General features: G+C 36.3%; 1 protein-coding gene across 1 annotated transcript; it reads right to left on the bottom strand.

The window, feature by feature from the left end:
* Positions 1-409: 409 nt before the first annotated feature.
* On the bottom strand, positions 410-14,448 carry syt4.L (synaptotagmin 4 L homeolog). Its single transcript, NM_001092792.1, has 4 exons — positions 14,227-14,448; positions 11,441-12,252; positions 10,822-10,942; positions 410-880 (listed from the first exon to the last, which is right to left on the bottom strand). The coding sequence occupies exons 1-4, from the start codon at positions 14,258-14,260 to the stop codon at positions 573-575; spliced, it is 1,275 nt and encodes a 424-aa protein (NP_001086261.1). The 5' UTR covers positions 14,261-14,448; the 3' UTR covers positions 410-572.
* Between the last annotated feature and the right edge of the window lie 826 nt (positions 14,449-15,274).

Below are 15,274 nucleotides of genomic sequence, written 5' to 3'. Positions count from 1 at the left end.
GTTGTAACCAAACACAGAAGCAAGGCCATCTTTACTAGTGTTGGGCCCCTTGGTAAATATCTATTGGCCGTCAGCTGTTGCTGTTGTACTACTCCATGCACCTTCTGAGAGCCTAAGGGTGATGGTTAAATTATTTCACCAACTAAAGGACTACACTTTCACTGTCTATGTGCCAGGGTAGTCACGGAATAATTGGACCTCCTAAAGAGAGCTCTGCGAGGTCTCAAGGAAAGAAGTTCCACCATATCATGGACACCATTTTGTTCTTATCCGAAAGTCATCATCCATGCTGTGTTTTAAATCGAGTGACCACATTAATCATGTGCAATATATCTCACTATATTTTGGGAATGTTACAAAGTTGGAGAAACTATGTAAACATCCCACACTATTTCTGTCATACTGAATCTTTTTTTTTTTTTTTTTTGGTTGGCATTTTTTTTCTGCTATTTCTTCCTACATCAGCCACATAAACAAAAAAAATGTAGTTACAAGCATTTTTAAAATTATTTTACACTAGAAATAAAACAATTTATGGAAACAGGTAAGGTCCACTCATTTCTATTTCATTGCTAACCATCGCACAACATATGCCACTTGGCAATTTGCCTCCGGGGATGTTCACAGATTTCTTTCCAGTGCTCGCCACCTGTTCCATCTGCAGAAGACCCCAGACTTAATCGACCAATAACCTCATTCTTTGATCCTCTGTCTGAATCCATGACAAGGAACTCAACACTTATATCTTCCAGGCCCTCACAAGGAATGTCAAAGACAAACAATTCATTGAATACTGCATTTGGGGTGCACTTCTTGACATGAGTTTTCTTCTTAGAAATTCTTTTCTTGGCATGATAAAGGTTCACTTTTACATAAGGATCTGAAATATATAATTTAAAAAAAAGAACGAAAAGGTAAATTTTATTAATTGTAAGGAACACATTTAACTATAAAAGTAAGGTTTTTGTGCATGTAACAAAAACTTTTGACAAGTCACTGGTTGCTGTATACTATAAACCCTCTTATATTTGCTGGTTTATAAAAACATATTGTATATTTTGTAGCATAGATAGATAGTTGCATCTTGTATATTTATAAGAGTAAACAAAAAAAAAGTGAAATTTACAAATTCGAGTATATTCTTAGTGATATATTCCATTTCAAATACTGCCAAATACAACATAAAGTAAATAAAATGCTGATTATTCCTCTACACACATTTTTGTACAGGTATGGGACCTGTTATCCAGAATGCTCGGGATCTGGGGCTTTCCAGATAATGGATCTTTATGTAATTTGGATCTTCATACCTTAAGTCTACTAGAAAATCATGAATGCATAAAATAAGCCCAATGGGTAAGTTCTGTTTTTAATAAGGATTAATAATATTTCAGTTTGGATCAAGTACAAGGATCAAGGACAGCTTCATATAAAATTTAGAAATGATATATTGGCTGCCAAAGTGAATTTGAGGGAATGATGTAAATGTTGGTGGTATATAAATAAATTATAATAAATACTGTTAACTACTCATTAGTAATGCTAATTTTCTAGTTCTTTGGGTTCAAGAACTAGGAACAGTAACAACAAAACCTGAAAGTGCTTTAAAATAATGACAATATAATGTAGTATTGCCCTGCACTGATTAAACTGGTGCATTTGCTTCAGAAACACTACTATAGTTTATATAAACAAGCTGCTGTGTTGTCATGGGGGCAGCCATTCAAGCACAGGATACACAGTAGATAACAGATAAGTACTACTATAGTTTATATAAAAAAGCTGCTGTGTAGCCATGAGGGCAACCATTCAAGCACAAGATACACAGTAGATAACAGATAAGTACTACTATAGTTTATATAAACAAGCTGCTGTGTAGCCATGAGGGCAGCCATTCAAGCACAGGATACACAGTAGATAACATAAGTACTACTATAATTTATATAAGCAAGCTGCTGCTGTGTAGCCATGGGGGCAGCCATTCAAAGCTGAGAAAAGGCACAGGATGCACAGCAGATAACAGATAAGCTCTGCAGTATACAATGGGATTCTTCAGAGCTCATAAGTGATTTACTGTGTATCTTGTGCTTGAATGGCTGCCTCCATGGCTACAAAACAGCTTCTTTATATAAACTATAGTAGTTTTTTTGAAGCAAACACACCTGTTTTACCACTGAAGAGCAACAATTAGGGGCAAATTTACTTAAGGTCGAATATCGAGGGTTAATTAACCCTCGATATTCGACTGTCGAAGTTAAATCCTTCGACTTCGAATATTGAAGTCGAAGGATTTAGCGCTATTCGTTCGATCGAATGATCAAGCAAAAAATCAGTCGATCGAACGATTAGATCCTTCGAATCGTTCGATTCGAAGGATTTTAATCGATCAAACGATTTTTGTTCGATCTAAAAAATCTAGCTAAGCCTATGGGGACCTTCCCCATAGGCTAACATTGACTTTGGTAGCTTTTAGGTGGTGAACTAGGGGGTCGAAGTTTTTTCTTAAAGAGACAGTACTTCGACTATCGAATGGTCGAACGATTTTTAGTTCGAAACGTTTGATTCGAAGTCGTAGTCGAAGGTCGAAGTAGCCCATTTGATGGTCGAAAAAAAACATGCGAAATTCGAAGGTTTTATTATTCATTCCTTCACTCGAGCTAAATAAATGGGCCCCTTAGTGATGGGCAAATTTATTCTCCAGGCACAAATTCACTGCAAATTCCCCAGATTCGCTGCTGGCAAATAAATTCTGAAACTGACGCAAAAATTTGCAGACGAAAATTTGTTCCCGGCAAAGCAAAATGGGACAATTTCGCCATCACTAGCAACAATACATATTGTTGTATATTGCATTTTTTGGTGTTACTGTTCCTTAAAGCTGCATCCTGGCTCCACAATTCCCCAAATTTGGGGGGTGTTGGGGGAAATTGGTCTATGCTTAGCTAACTGTTTTTTACCTAACGCACCATGACTTTGGTAGTCCTCATTTGACTTGAAATATAATCCCTATGTTGGTGAATAACAAATATATTTATCAGTCTCAGTAGAGATCTGTAACTGATTCTAATCCTGCATGAATTAATGCAATCAAAGCTAAACTCAAAATGTACCACTTGGGCCACTAGCATAATAACTGATGCAGTTGTAGGGACCTACAGATGAAGCCACTTGGATTTGTGAGATAAATGCGTCATGACTCAGGGTTAATTGAAGAAACTGCGTTATCTAAAGTCATCTTAACTCATTTAATGCATTTAACCTTTCCATTAGCATACCAAAGCACCATTGTGAACAATGGTGAATGCTTTAATTAGATGGGATGTTGTGACGCAGTTTTCTGTGTTAAATGAGATAAATGGGATATCTGTGTTTAGTTATTCTGTGTCAAACAGACAAACCAAAGTGGCTGCATCTGTATATGTTTAATTCCTCTATGGTCTGAAAACAAATGGTGGAAATCCCCTGTCTGTGTAGCTACAGGGTCACCTAGGGTCTTGGGAGGGGCTGGAGCCTTGTCCCTGTGCAGCATGGTCACAAGGTGTTGCTGCTGCACCCCTTTTGAATATATAGGAGAGACGTGCTCAAAGGGGGATTCCTACTTTCACTTTCATGAAGAGAAGGTGGACAGAACTCATGCAAAGATGTAGGGGCTAAAAGGAGTTTGATAACCCTGTGGGCTGATGCAGGGTAATCTAAAGCCTGGTAAGCTCAACCATGCAGGTTTGAAGATTAGATGGACATCTCGTGTGCTCGCGCTATGGACAGTGCTGGATGCAATACCCTGAAGATAAAACAAGTTGTGTGCTCGGCTAGGAGAGCCTGGAACTTCTGAGAACTTCATCACTGTGGATGCCTGTTCCAGCACTGGAGGAGCCTACCCACCTGTGTGAATCCTAAGGGTGAGTTGTGCCTGAGGGAGGGTAGAAAAGGAAAAGGATACAGCGAGTCTCCTGTTGTGATACAGGCTTTTTGTGTGCCTGCCACGTGGGAGCAAATACCTTGTCCAATGGGAAAGGTATTTGGGCAGGTAGCGCTACCTGGGAACACTGGTACTCTTTTGGGGAAATGGGACTCAGACTCTTTGTCTGCCAAAGTAGTAGTGCGGGACTTTGCCTGGCAGGGAGGTGTCAGGAATGGACTTGTACAGGTTTCCCAGGGTAGTGGGTCATGCTATTGAATGCATATTTGTTCTGTGAATATTTTCTTACCCTTTAATCTGCACTTTCTTTATTATAATGTTGATATTGTTATTAAGCAAAGTGTGTGTTGAATGTTTTTCCTAATGGGGCCACCCGCAGGTGTATTCCCAGATCCCATTAGGTGGAGGCCCTGCCCGGAGAAGAACTTCCCAGTACCCTTTCACCTTGCAAAGGGGACTCAGGACCTGAGTTGGTAAGACGGTACAACCTTGGCAGCAGGGGGGTTGCCAAGAGGATGTTACACAGTCTTGACACTTACATTTCTATGCCTCATTGAAATACTATGTATTTGGGGCAAAAAAAGGCACAAGAAAAATACCCATTGTCTCTCTATTGCAGTTGGTGCAAGAAAAAATGTGGCATTAAAAATTCCAATGAAATGTTACTGGTTTGCAAATTATTGCGGCGGTTTCGTGAATTTTTTTTTGGCAAAACAAAATGGGGCAGCTTTGCTCATTAACACTTTTAAGCTTCTAAGATAATTCTAATATGAATTTAACCATAGACTACAACATATATCTAGATATGAGCTCAGGGATAACCATATGGGGATCATTGCCGCTGCCCCCTACTATTTTAGCAAAACCTCTGGCAGCTATTGCATCACACACTGCTATGAAATTCCAAGGTGGCAGAATCAAATCAAATATCCTCTCTGTTCCTCCTCCTCCAGATACAAAGAAGTATGGTCCAGTTTAAATGAAACAGAAGGAATGTTTTTCTACTACAAGCCCTTTTAACTGAGATCATGTTGAATGCGGTTGGTGTTGCATCCCTTGATAGTAACTACCTATACACATATTGGAAATTCCTTGAAAGTCTGAAAACCTGCAATACATCTGCTGAAGTCATTGATTCAGATAATAGCATGTAAAGGATAGCATGAAGCACATTAGTTAAACCATTAATCATTTGGTTTAGACTTCCACCCTCCTCCCCAAACACACACACAGAATAACAAGTATGGTGGACACATCAGATATATCATATCTTCAAAAAAAAAAAAACATCAACATCTGGTTTATTGTTGCAGAGTCTTTGTACCAGATTATTATGTTAAATACACAAAACGCAATCTAATTTTTAAGAATTTTTTACAACATTTATACTTTCGAATTGAAAAAAATGTGTTTGCTTATTTTGTATAACTTCATGTTTTACCAAAATCATACATAAAACTGGCTGCTTTATCAGACGATATTGTTATAATACAAGCTGGGTCTAGGCTTGTATTTGTTTATAGCAAAACACAGAGCAAGCTAAAGGTGTGTATTTAAACATATCAAAGATGGAGGAGTCCAGATTTAAGACTCCCCTACAAAATTTTAAATTGTGACAGCTAATTATCTTTTGCTTATTATTGTATCCTACTGTTTGTTGTTGGTACATCAGGGACATAGTGTTCAAGTTCAATTGATTTGAGATGGAGACCCAACAGATATTAGTCTGTAATTGAAGCAAAGTTTTGCTATAGATTCTATAATAATTTCTGATTTTACTGCTCAATCATTTAGGAAAAGGAATTTCAAGGGGCTGATTCATTAAGGGTTGAATATCGAGGGTTAATTAACCCTCGATATTCGACTAGGAATTGAAATCCTTCGACTTCGAATAACGAAGTCGAAGGATTTAGCGCAAATTCTGCGATCGTACGATCAAAGGATTATTAATCCAATGATCGAAGGAATATCCTTCGATCAAAAAAACTTAGGAAAGCCTATGGGGACCTTCCCCATAGGCTAACATTGACTTCGGTAGCTTTTAGCTGCCGAACTAGGGGGTCGAAGTTTTTTTTAAAGAGACAATACTTCGACTATCGAATGGTCGAATGGTCGAATAGTCGAACGATTTTTAGTTCGAATCCTTTGATTCGAAGTCGAAGGTCGAAGTAGCCCATTCGATGGTCGAAGTAGCCCAAAAAATACTTCGAAATTCGAAGTTTTTTTACTTCGAATCCTTCACTCGAATTTAGTGAATCGGCCCCCAATTATCAAGGGATAAAATCACTACAACATATGTATGCCTTATTTAATTGGTAATTTATAGGTGAGTACATTACTGTTCTGGTATGATATAGATTTGTAATAAGAAATGTTACATTCTGAATCTATTTTCCTAAAGTATGGAGAATAAAGGAGTGTCCCTCATGGTTGGGAAAAAAGCCAAAAGGCTGCAGGAGAACAGAAAATTGAAGAAGCACAAAAAGAGTATTGACAGTACTTTCTCTTAATCATGCTTTTCAATCTGTTTAGTCTTAAGAACATACTGAACTCAAAGTTATTGGTGTAACTTTCCAGTTATAGGAGGCTGCACGTCGGTGGGGCTGTGCCAAGAACTGATGCTCAAGGTGACACTGTGATCATTAGGAAAAAAGACAGCTTGACTAAGTAACCATCTGCTTTTATACTGCCACGTTTTACCAATTATACACTATTGGCGACTATAACTATATTTCTTAGTCCCTCTTTGATTTGCTTATCTGAAATATTAAGTGGAAAATGTACAATTCTTTTCTACTCCTGTTGAAGATTAAGGGGGTTATTTAATAAAGGGGTGGTTCACCTTTAAGGTAACTTTTATCATGTTATAGAACGGCAAATTCGAAGCAACTTTTTGATTGGTTTTCATTATTTATTTTTTATAGTTTTATAGTTATTTGCCTTTTTCTTCTGACTCTTTTTCAAATGGGGAAGAATACAAATGTATTGTTATTGCTACTTTTTAATACTCATCTTTCTATTCAGGCCTCTCCTATTCATATTCCAGTCTCTTATTCAAATCAATGCATGGTTGCTAGGGGAATTTGGACCCTAGTTACCAGATTGCTTAAGATGCAAACTGGAGAGCTGCTGAATAAAAAGCTAAATAACTCAAATCCTTCAATAATAAAAAATAAAAACCAATTGCAAATTGTCTCAGAATATCTACATCAAACTAAAAGTTATCTCAAAGGTGAACAAACCCATTAAAGTCCAAATGCCAAAAACACCAAAAATTCTATTTTTTTTCAATATAAAATACAAATTTTTAGTGGGAAAAAAACTTAAATTTTTCTGAAAGATTCAAAATCCAAAAATCTGGCATCTCAGACCTGCCGAGGTTGTTTATAAGTTAATGGGAGAGATCCCTATCCTATTTGGAAGTTTTTGTGGTGTGCGCTGGTCTTAGCCCGAAAATCCAACTATTTCAGACTTTTCAGGCAAAAATGCAAAAAATTCTGGCAGAAAAAATCAAGTCTTCCAGGGAAAAAAAACAGAAAAAAATCATACTATTCGATTTTATCAAGTTTGTCCCCAATCCAGTTTGTGCTTTTTTAATAAAAAAAATAAGGACAATTCATCAAGGACAAGTGTCAAAACTTTAAAATCAATTGTTTATAATGGGGTAAGCTGTTGTTGTTATTGGTGTGTGGAAAAGTAAGCTTAAGTCCTAGCAACTGGTGTAGCTAATATAGGTATGGGACCTGATATCCAGAATTTGGATCTGCATACTTTAACCTGTCTACTAGAAAATCATATAAACATTAAATAAACCCAATAGGCTGGTTTTGCTTCCAATAAGGATTAATTATATCTTAGTTGGGATCAAGTACAAGCTAATGTTTAATTATTACAGCAATCATTTAAAAAAAAAATGTGGATTATTTGGATAACATGGAGTCTATGGGACACAGCCTTTCCATAATTCAGAGCTTTCTGGATAATGGGTCTCTGGATAATGGATCCCATACCTGTTCAGAGGAATATCTTCTACACAAAATCACACACTACCATAGGTTGTAGGTGAGCAAAAATGTTGATTGTGATCACGTGACATCACTGTTTTACATATACAGATGTGGCATGTTCCAAAAGATCTTATGAAGTCTCCCTAAGACTGTCTATGGCATATTCTGAGTAACTGGAAGGTGTGCAATGCTGCACCTGTAACTAAGCTGATTCCAAATATGTATGGAAAAACATAAACCTGAGAACCAATAACCTTATAACCCAAAAACTTACACACATTAAAACATAATGCAAAACAAAAATATTAAACAAAAATATGAGCTGCAAAGAAACTCTATAATTTGTTACTGTTGAAGATACCAGTTACCCTGTTAGAATATATTTTAACATGGGTTGAGATTGCTTGTTGTTTGCCCTTTTAATGTCATTTTATGAATCCAGTGTTAAAATAGTGTATTTTCTATTCTACATTTAGGGGCAGATTTATCAAGGGTCAAAAAAAAGGGGTTTAAAATAAAATGTTGAGTTCATTTTATTGTAATTCGACTAGGGAATAGTCTAAATTTGATTCAAATTAAAAAAAAACTTCAAAATTCGAATTTTGAAATTTATCATGTACTGTCCCTTTTAGAATTCGAATTTGACTATTTGCCATCTAAAACCTGCAGAATTGGGGACTATGGGGACCTCCTACAATCCATTTGGAGTCGTTTGGTGGACATTTGGAAAAAAAAAATTCTTTAAAAAAAAAAAATCTTTTAATCAAATGTTATTTGCATTTGATTCAAATTTGCAGCCTGATGCTTTTGACCATTTTTAAAAAAAATCTAATTTATTTAATAAATGTTGATGGTAGTTTTTTTTTTGAATTTTGAGTTGATGGGAGTTTTTAGAAACTGCCATAAACTTGAAATTCGACCATTGATAAATCTGCCCCTAGATCTAATTTTATTAGGTACTCCAAATAATACTCTACTTTAATGATAGACAAAAAAAATTTTGGCGTGCGTCAGAATAGTCGCGCGCATAAAAATTGTCGCGCGTCCAAATAATTTTGACGCCCATTGACTTCAATGTGTTTCATAAATTTTTCACAGTTTCGCAAATTTCACGGTAAGTAAATGGGACAAATTCGCCTATCACTACTCTACTTTAATTTTAAACCTATTAGGCAAAGCCAACTCATGAATTTGGTGGACAATTCACACTACAATATGAAAATAAGAGGGCTAAATGTGAAATAATACATGCAGTAGTAACTTGCCATGTTTAGATTATTATTCTGTCACTACAGGAATAACAGATTTACTACTGGAGATGGAGTAGCCTTGTTGTCAAGCAATACCACTACAGGAAATATTTCAGCTTGTCAACATACCAATACAATTTATTTTACAAATTTTCTAACTCATTATAACATTCTGAGGATTCCCAATGAATAGTTTAAAAAAGTAGAAATCAAAAAATTTTCAGAAAATTTAAATACATATTCTTTTGTTTCAAATGTTCATAGTAGTTATATTATTTTTGAAGTACTTCATATATTGATAGATACCCTCTGCCCCATTCAGATTTTAACTTGACTTGATGTTGTAGAAGCCAATTCAACATGATCTGATGATTGGCTAGCAGGGCTTTAATCTTGGATATGCTCTTGCATTAAGGGGCAGATTTATCAAGGGTCGAATTGAAAATTAGAAGTAACAAAAATTTGAATTTTGAGCTATTTCTGTGTACTTTGACTAGAGAATAGTCCAAATTCAATTTGAATATCCAAATTTACCATGTACTGTCTCTTTAAAACTTTGACCATTCACCACCTAAACCTGCCAAATTGCTGTTTTAGCCTATGGGGAACCTCCTAGAACCTATTTGTAGTCAATTGGTGGACATTGAAAAATCACAGTTTTTTTAAAAAATACTTTGAATCAAATTCAATCGAATTCGATCTTACTTCTATTCGAATGATCAAATAAAGCCTATTCACCCGCAAAAAAAAACACTTAGATTTTTTAAATAAATTCCAGTTGGTCTTTTTTTATTCAAATTTCGAAGTAATGGGAGTTCAAAAAAACTCAAACTTCAAAATTTGACCCTTGATAAATCTACTTTCATTGCAATGCTTTGACATTGACAGAAGGCAACTCCATAAACACGTATGCTTCTGCACTAATGCTACATGTACATATAAGCACACATGAGACACTAATATGAATTGTATTCACAACTCTGTACAGAAATTAAGTCTAAAGAAATATTTGGTGGATAAAAAGATTAAAGAACTTTGACATTGACCATCATCGTCTAACCCTATTAAACCACATGTAAGTTGTGGATCAACATCAATGTAATTGTAAGACAAAAAAGAAAATGGAGAAGTTTTAATTCATGAAATTGTTTTATCATGATTATCATTTATTACCACTTGGCAATTCTAGATCATTAATACGCTCCACTGCACTCAAACATCTTATTCTTCACTACTTAATGGATAACAAATAGCTACTATCCAACATGGAGTCATCACATTGATTTCTACTGCAAATTAACAACAAAAATCAAATAGAAATAGAACAGAATCCCAAATGATTTATATTCCAAGCATATTTCATATATTTTAGATCATGGGTGCCCAAAAGGTAGATCGGGATCTACCAGTAGACCTTTAGCTGATGATCAGTAGATCTCAAGACTCAACAAACAGATAGTTGTTTATTAAATATAGTAATATAAATTATAACATAAATCAATATAATATTTAAGTAATATTCCCCATGGAACAGAATGCTAAGAATGCTTTTATGGATGTAGATCATAATGAGACAACATCACTAAAAGTAGACCTCTCAGTAGTAAAGTACGGGCACTCCTGCTTTAGATGAACGAAACAGTACCTGATAATCCTGATACGTCAACTTTTGGTAAATGCCGAGCCTTAAGCACCACAACAGTTAAAGTATTTGTTGTTGACTGGTAGCAAAGAGAGATTAGCAGTTCTCCACGTCCTGTTGATTTCTAAGGACAAACAAGAAAAACATAGGGAGTTTTAATATTTATACACAAAGGTGGGGGAGGGGAAGGGGCATGGATAGAAATAAATAAATACAAAACAATACAGTAACTAGTGATGGGTGCATAAATCCGCAAGGCACAAATTATAAATTATATATTATAAATTTAAAGTATTACTGAAAAAATGAATTTCAATTGTGAATGTGTTTTCATTTACTTCACGACTAGAACAAAAAATAGTCTTTTTAAGGATTTTAAAATGATACATTTAAAATGTTGTTGATAGCACTTATGCATCAATAAGTTTCTCATTTGTAAAGATGAGTGGAAAAATCAATAAATGTGAGAATACAATTAATTGTAATAGTGATGACTAAATGATAAATTTGAAATGTGTTTAGAAAATGGAGACGATAGAAGAATTTTTTAAATGTCAAAAGATTCATGCAAAAATCAATAAATGTGATGATAATAATAAGACAAACATAAGAAATTAATTACCCGGACATTTCTTTTATTGATTTCCCGGTTCATTAGCACTCTGCCATCAGACAGGTCAATTCCCGATAGAGGGAAGCAGACTTCACCAATGACATCATCCCTAGAGAATCTGTCAAAGCTCAAGATGATAAAGTGAAGAACCAAATCTTGGACCTGGCTGTAAGGAATTCCATAAAATGTAAATGTCTCATCAAAGGCTGGGTCGAGAGTCTTTCTGAGCACTCTAGTTTTAACTTTATGTTTCTTCTCAGGAAGTATGGTCATTTTTATATAGGGGTCGGACGTCATGGACTGTTCATCCATTGCTGGTAGGGATCTGGCTTCTTTGATGTTCACTACAAATGCTTTTTTCTCAAAGTTGTACTCTAGAGAGAAAAAGAGGGTTCCTAGCTTATCTTGCTTGTCTACGGATAATATAGAAGCGCTGGACTTGACGCTTTCAGGAGAAATTGAATCTTTGTCTTTTTCTGGTAATTGAGGCTGCGAAAAATCCTCAAGGTCTGGAGAGCTTCTGACTTTATTGGCTTTAGGAAAATTGCCATTTAAGTCCCTTTTTTCAAGATCAAGATGCAGAGAAGTCTTTGAGAGGAGAGATTTGGGAGCTAGTTCTGTTTTTTCGTCGGCTCCGAATTTCTTTTTGCTGTTTAGGCTCTCAGGGTATATGTCAACACCTTTCAACACATGGACAAACTTGTATGGAGGCGTTGTGTTGGATTTGGTTGATTTACGCTGGCAACAAATCCACGAGAACAAAGACACAGTAAAAACAAGTCCAAACCCGCTGACCAGTCCAACCATTGAAGGAATTTCATCTAAAATAATATAGATAATAAACAGTTAATATGCTTTATTATCTGGAAATGTAGCGTGAAGTTAACTTCATTAAGAACCGTCACGACAATGTTAAAAAAGCATGCCTTCTATGCACTGTTTATTATGGTTGGGTGTAAACCCCCGAACATTTCCAGAAGAGCTTACACTCTAAAAGGTGCAATCATAAAATACAGATCCCTGGAGATTACATACATAGTAGATATTGTTAGAGACAAAAAAGATTGCACATTATGTGCCACCTACAGTTACAGCTTGGAATGGGCAGTCTGGTTCACATCTGTAATACTTCTTTTCTACTTTTATACATTTAGATGTAAGAATTTTGCTCATTGATAATATGTGGATAATCCAGGGCAATCCAGACGTTTTTGAGAAACATATATAGGTATGGTCTCCATTATCCATAAACCTGTTATCCAGAATGCTGGATTAATTAATTAATTAATACTTCCGTATTGAAAGCAAAACTGTCCAATTAGGTTTGATTAATGTTCAAATGATTTTTAGCAGACCTAAGGCATGGAGATCCAAATTATGGAAAGATCTCTTATCTGGAAAACCCCAGATCCTGAGCATGCTGGATAACAGGTCCCATACCTGTAATAAACTACTGAAATAGACTTATAATAAACTGAATTGTATAGATACAAGTATTTAAAGTCATTTAAGTAATAGGCAAAGCATCACAGTGTCTTCTAGACTTTTTTTATGGCTCACACCATTTGTAATTCAGTGCAAACAAGAAATTGCACAGTGAGCAGTGTGAGGTTTGATCTGTGATCTAATTTACTGCATAAATTAGCACAAAGGCGGAGGGGTGCATAAGTAGGCATCTAAAGCTCATCATAGAAGTAACATGAATTACAGAAGGAGAGGCTATAGAATTCTATTGATGCCATCTGGATAAGCTGCACACGCAGTATGTTCAGTTATATGAGGATTCCACAAAAACTTTATGCCTAAAGCACAGGTAGAATTGATTTAGTGACTGCCCTGTACATTACATTGTAACGGCTCAACTCTAGTAAAAGAAGAAAAACCCACGCAGGCCAAATTACTCTTCCCATCTCTAAGAATATTCTTTTTTTTATGGCATTCAAATGAGCTACTGGATATGATGGACTACACATTTCCAGATGTGACACACACACACATCATGCTGAGCAAATCTATTTTTAATATTCCTTGTCGCATGACGTCAGGCTGGACTAGGAAGCATTATGTCTGCTACGCCATGAATCATCTCCAAACGCCCTCCAAATGCACTGCCAACAGCACCCAAGAGACCAAAGAATAACAAAAAAATAAATAAATACGTCCCTTTGAATAATTCAAGACGATAATGAAGCAAATACATCTGTGCACCTGCGAATAAATAAGGCACGTCTCAAGAATGTTTATTTTGCTTGATATAGATTGTCCAAAACTTCCACCGCTATGAGGGAAACAATTGTCTCAAATGGATATCGTACCCCGAGTTGATCTACTTGGCTGGAACGAGGCACCCCGGGGCTGCAAACTCTCTTACACCTTTTAAAAACAATCATAAATCCTTGAAACTTAAAGAAATACTGTTCAAACCGACGCCAGGAAGCACTGGAGACTCCACCACCACAACGGCAGTACTTGATGGGGTATTTTACAATACAGGTACAGGTAACGGGTATCAGAGCCTACTAGTGAATATATATATATATATATATATATATATTCTATAAACTATTGAATATATATATATATTGTAAAGGTCAGATTTCACAGCAAATAAGACCCAACACAGAACAAGCAGGCAGCAGGGATTGCTCAAGCACAGAGCAGAACCCTGAAGTCCCGTCTCACGCATTTTTTCATTTGCTGATGGTGGATATTGGTAAACACTTACAAACAACATCACAAGCAGGGTTCTTAAGGGGGTTAACATGCCCTAAAACTTTAGATAGGAACTTGCTTACCAAAAGCATCTCTGCTGCTTGTGATTGGAGCCATTTTCTCCTGCTTCTGCTGTCCAAGGTGCTGAAAGAGACCTCAGCTGCTCCCCTTCTCTCCGCCAGACGATGCTCGGCAGCTTCAGATAAAGTCAGTTAGGAAAACAATCAGCCGCTGTATCTTGCTTTTCAGATGATGCGAGTTGTGTGTGCTAATGGCTGCAGCTCACCTCCAGCCCATCCCTAGCCTGCATCCTTACTGACTGTGTATCTGGGCAGCCTGGTGGGCGTTCTCTTCATTCTGTGCACGAGCACTCGCTGCCTGCAGGGTCCTAATTAAACAAAAGCACCAATAGGCTGCTGTCCAGGGTGCTGAAAGCTGCTAGTGAAACACAGGCTGCAAGCTATATATACATATATATATTAACCCTTTAACCCTCAGCATGCCACCTCAGATAAGTCAATTTCAAAAGCGAATTCTCTACCTTTTAACCCCTTCAGTTTCAAAGGGTAAATGCAAGTTGTATGACAACACTCCCACACACAGTGTCATTTAACACTCCCATGCAGTGTGCAGAAAAGATTTATGGCTAGACGCACTGTTTGTGAGTCAATTAACCCCTGCCTGTCTTTCCAGGCACATAAGGGAAAAGGCAAGTTATATGACCACACGCTGTGATATTTAACCCCCAGCTTCATAAAAGGGCAGTAAAAATAGGAATGAACACACACATATCCTTTTTTCCATCATTGAACCTTAATACAACGCAGAGAAAATGTATAACGAGATAGACATATGTTTCATATCCTATGTGAATTAACCTCAACAGTCCCAATACATAAGATAAAGGCAAGTAACACACCCTACCGTGGTGTTTAACCCTTATAGCTTTCTTAAATAGAGAAACGGCATATAATAATAACAACACTGATACACAAGAGGCAAGTGATATAAATATACACATCTAGTTCTGTGCCATTTAACCCTTTCAACTTGGCTATATACGGTAAAGACAAGAGGTAAGTATCTTTAGTATACATATTATACACACATATACACAAACACATATTCTTT

This window comes from Xenopus laevis, chromosome 1L (assembly GCF_017654675.1).
Source record: "Xenopus laevis strain J_2021 chromosome 1L, Xenopus_laevis_v10.1, whole genome shotgun sequence".
Lineage (NCBI taxonomy): Eukaryota > Metazoa > Chordata > Amphibia > Anura > Pipidae > Xenopus > Xenopus laevis.
This window is presented reverse-complemented; position numbering and strand designations above follow the sequence as displayed.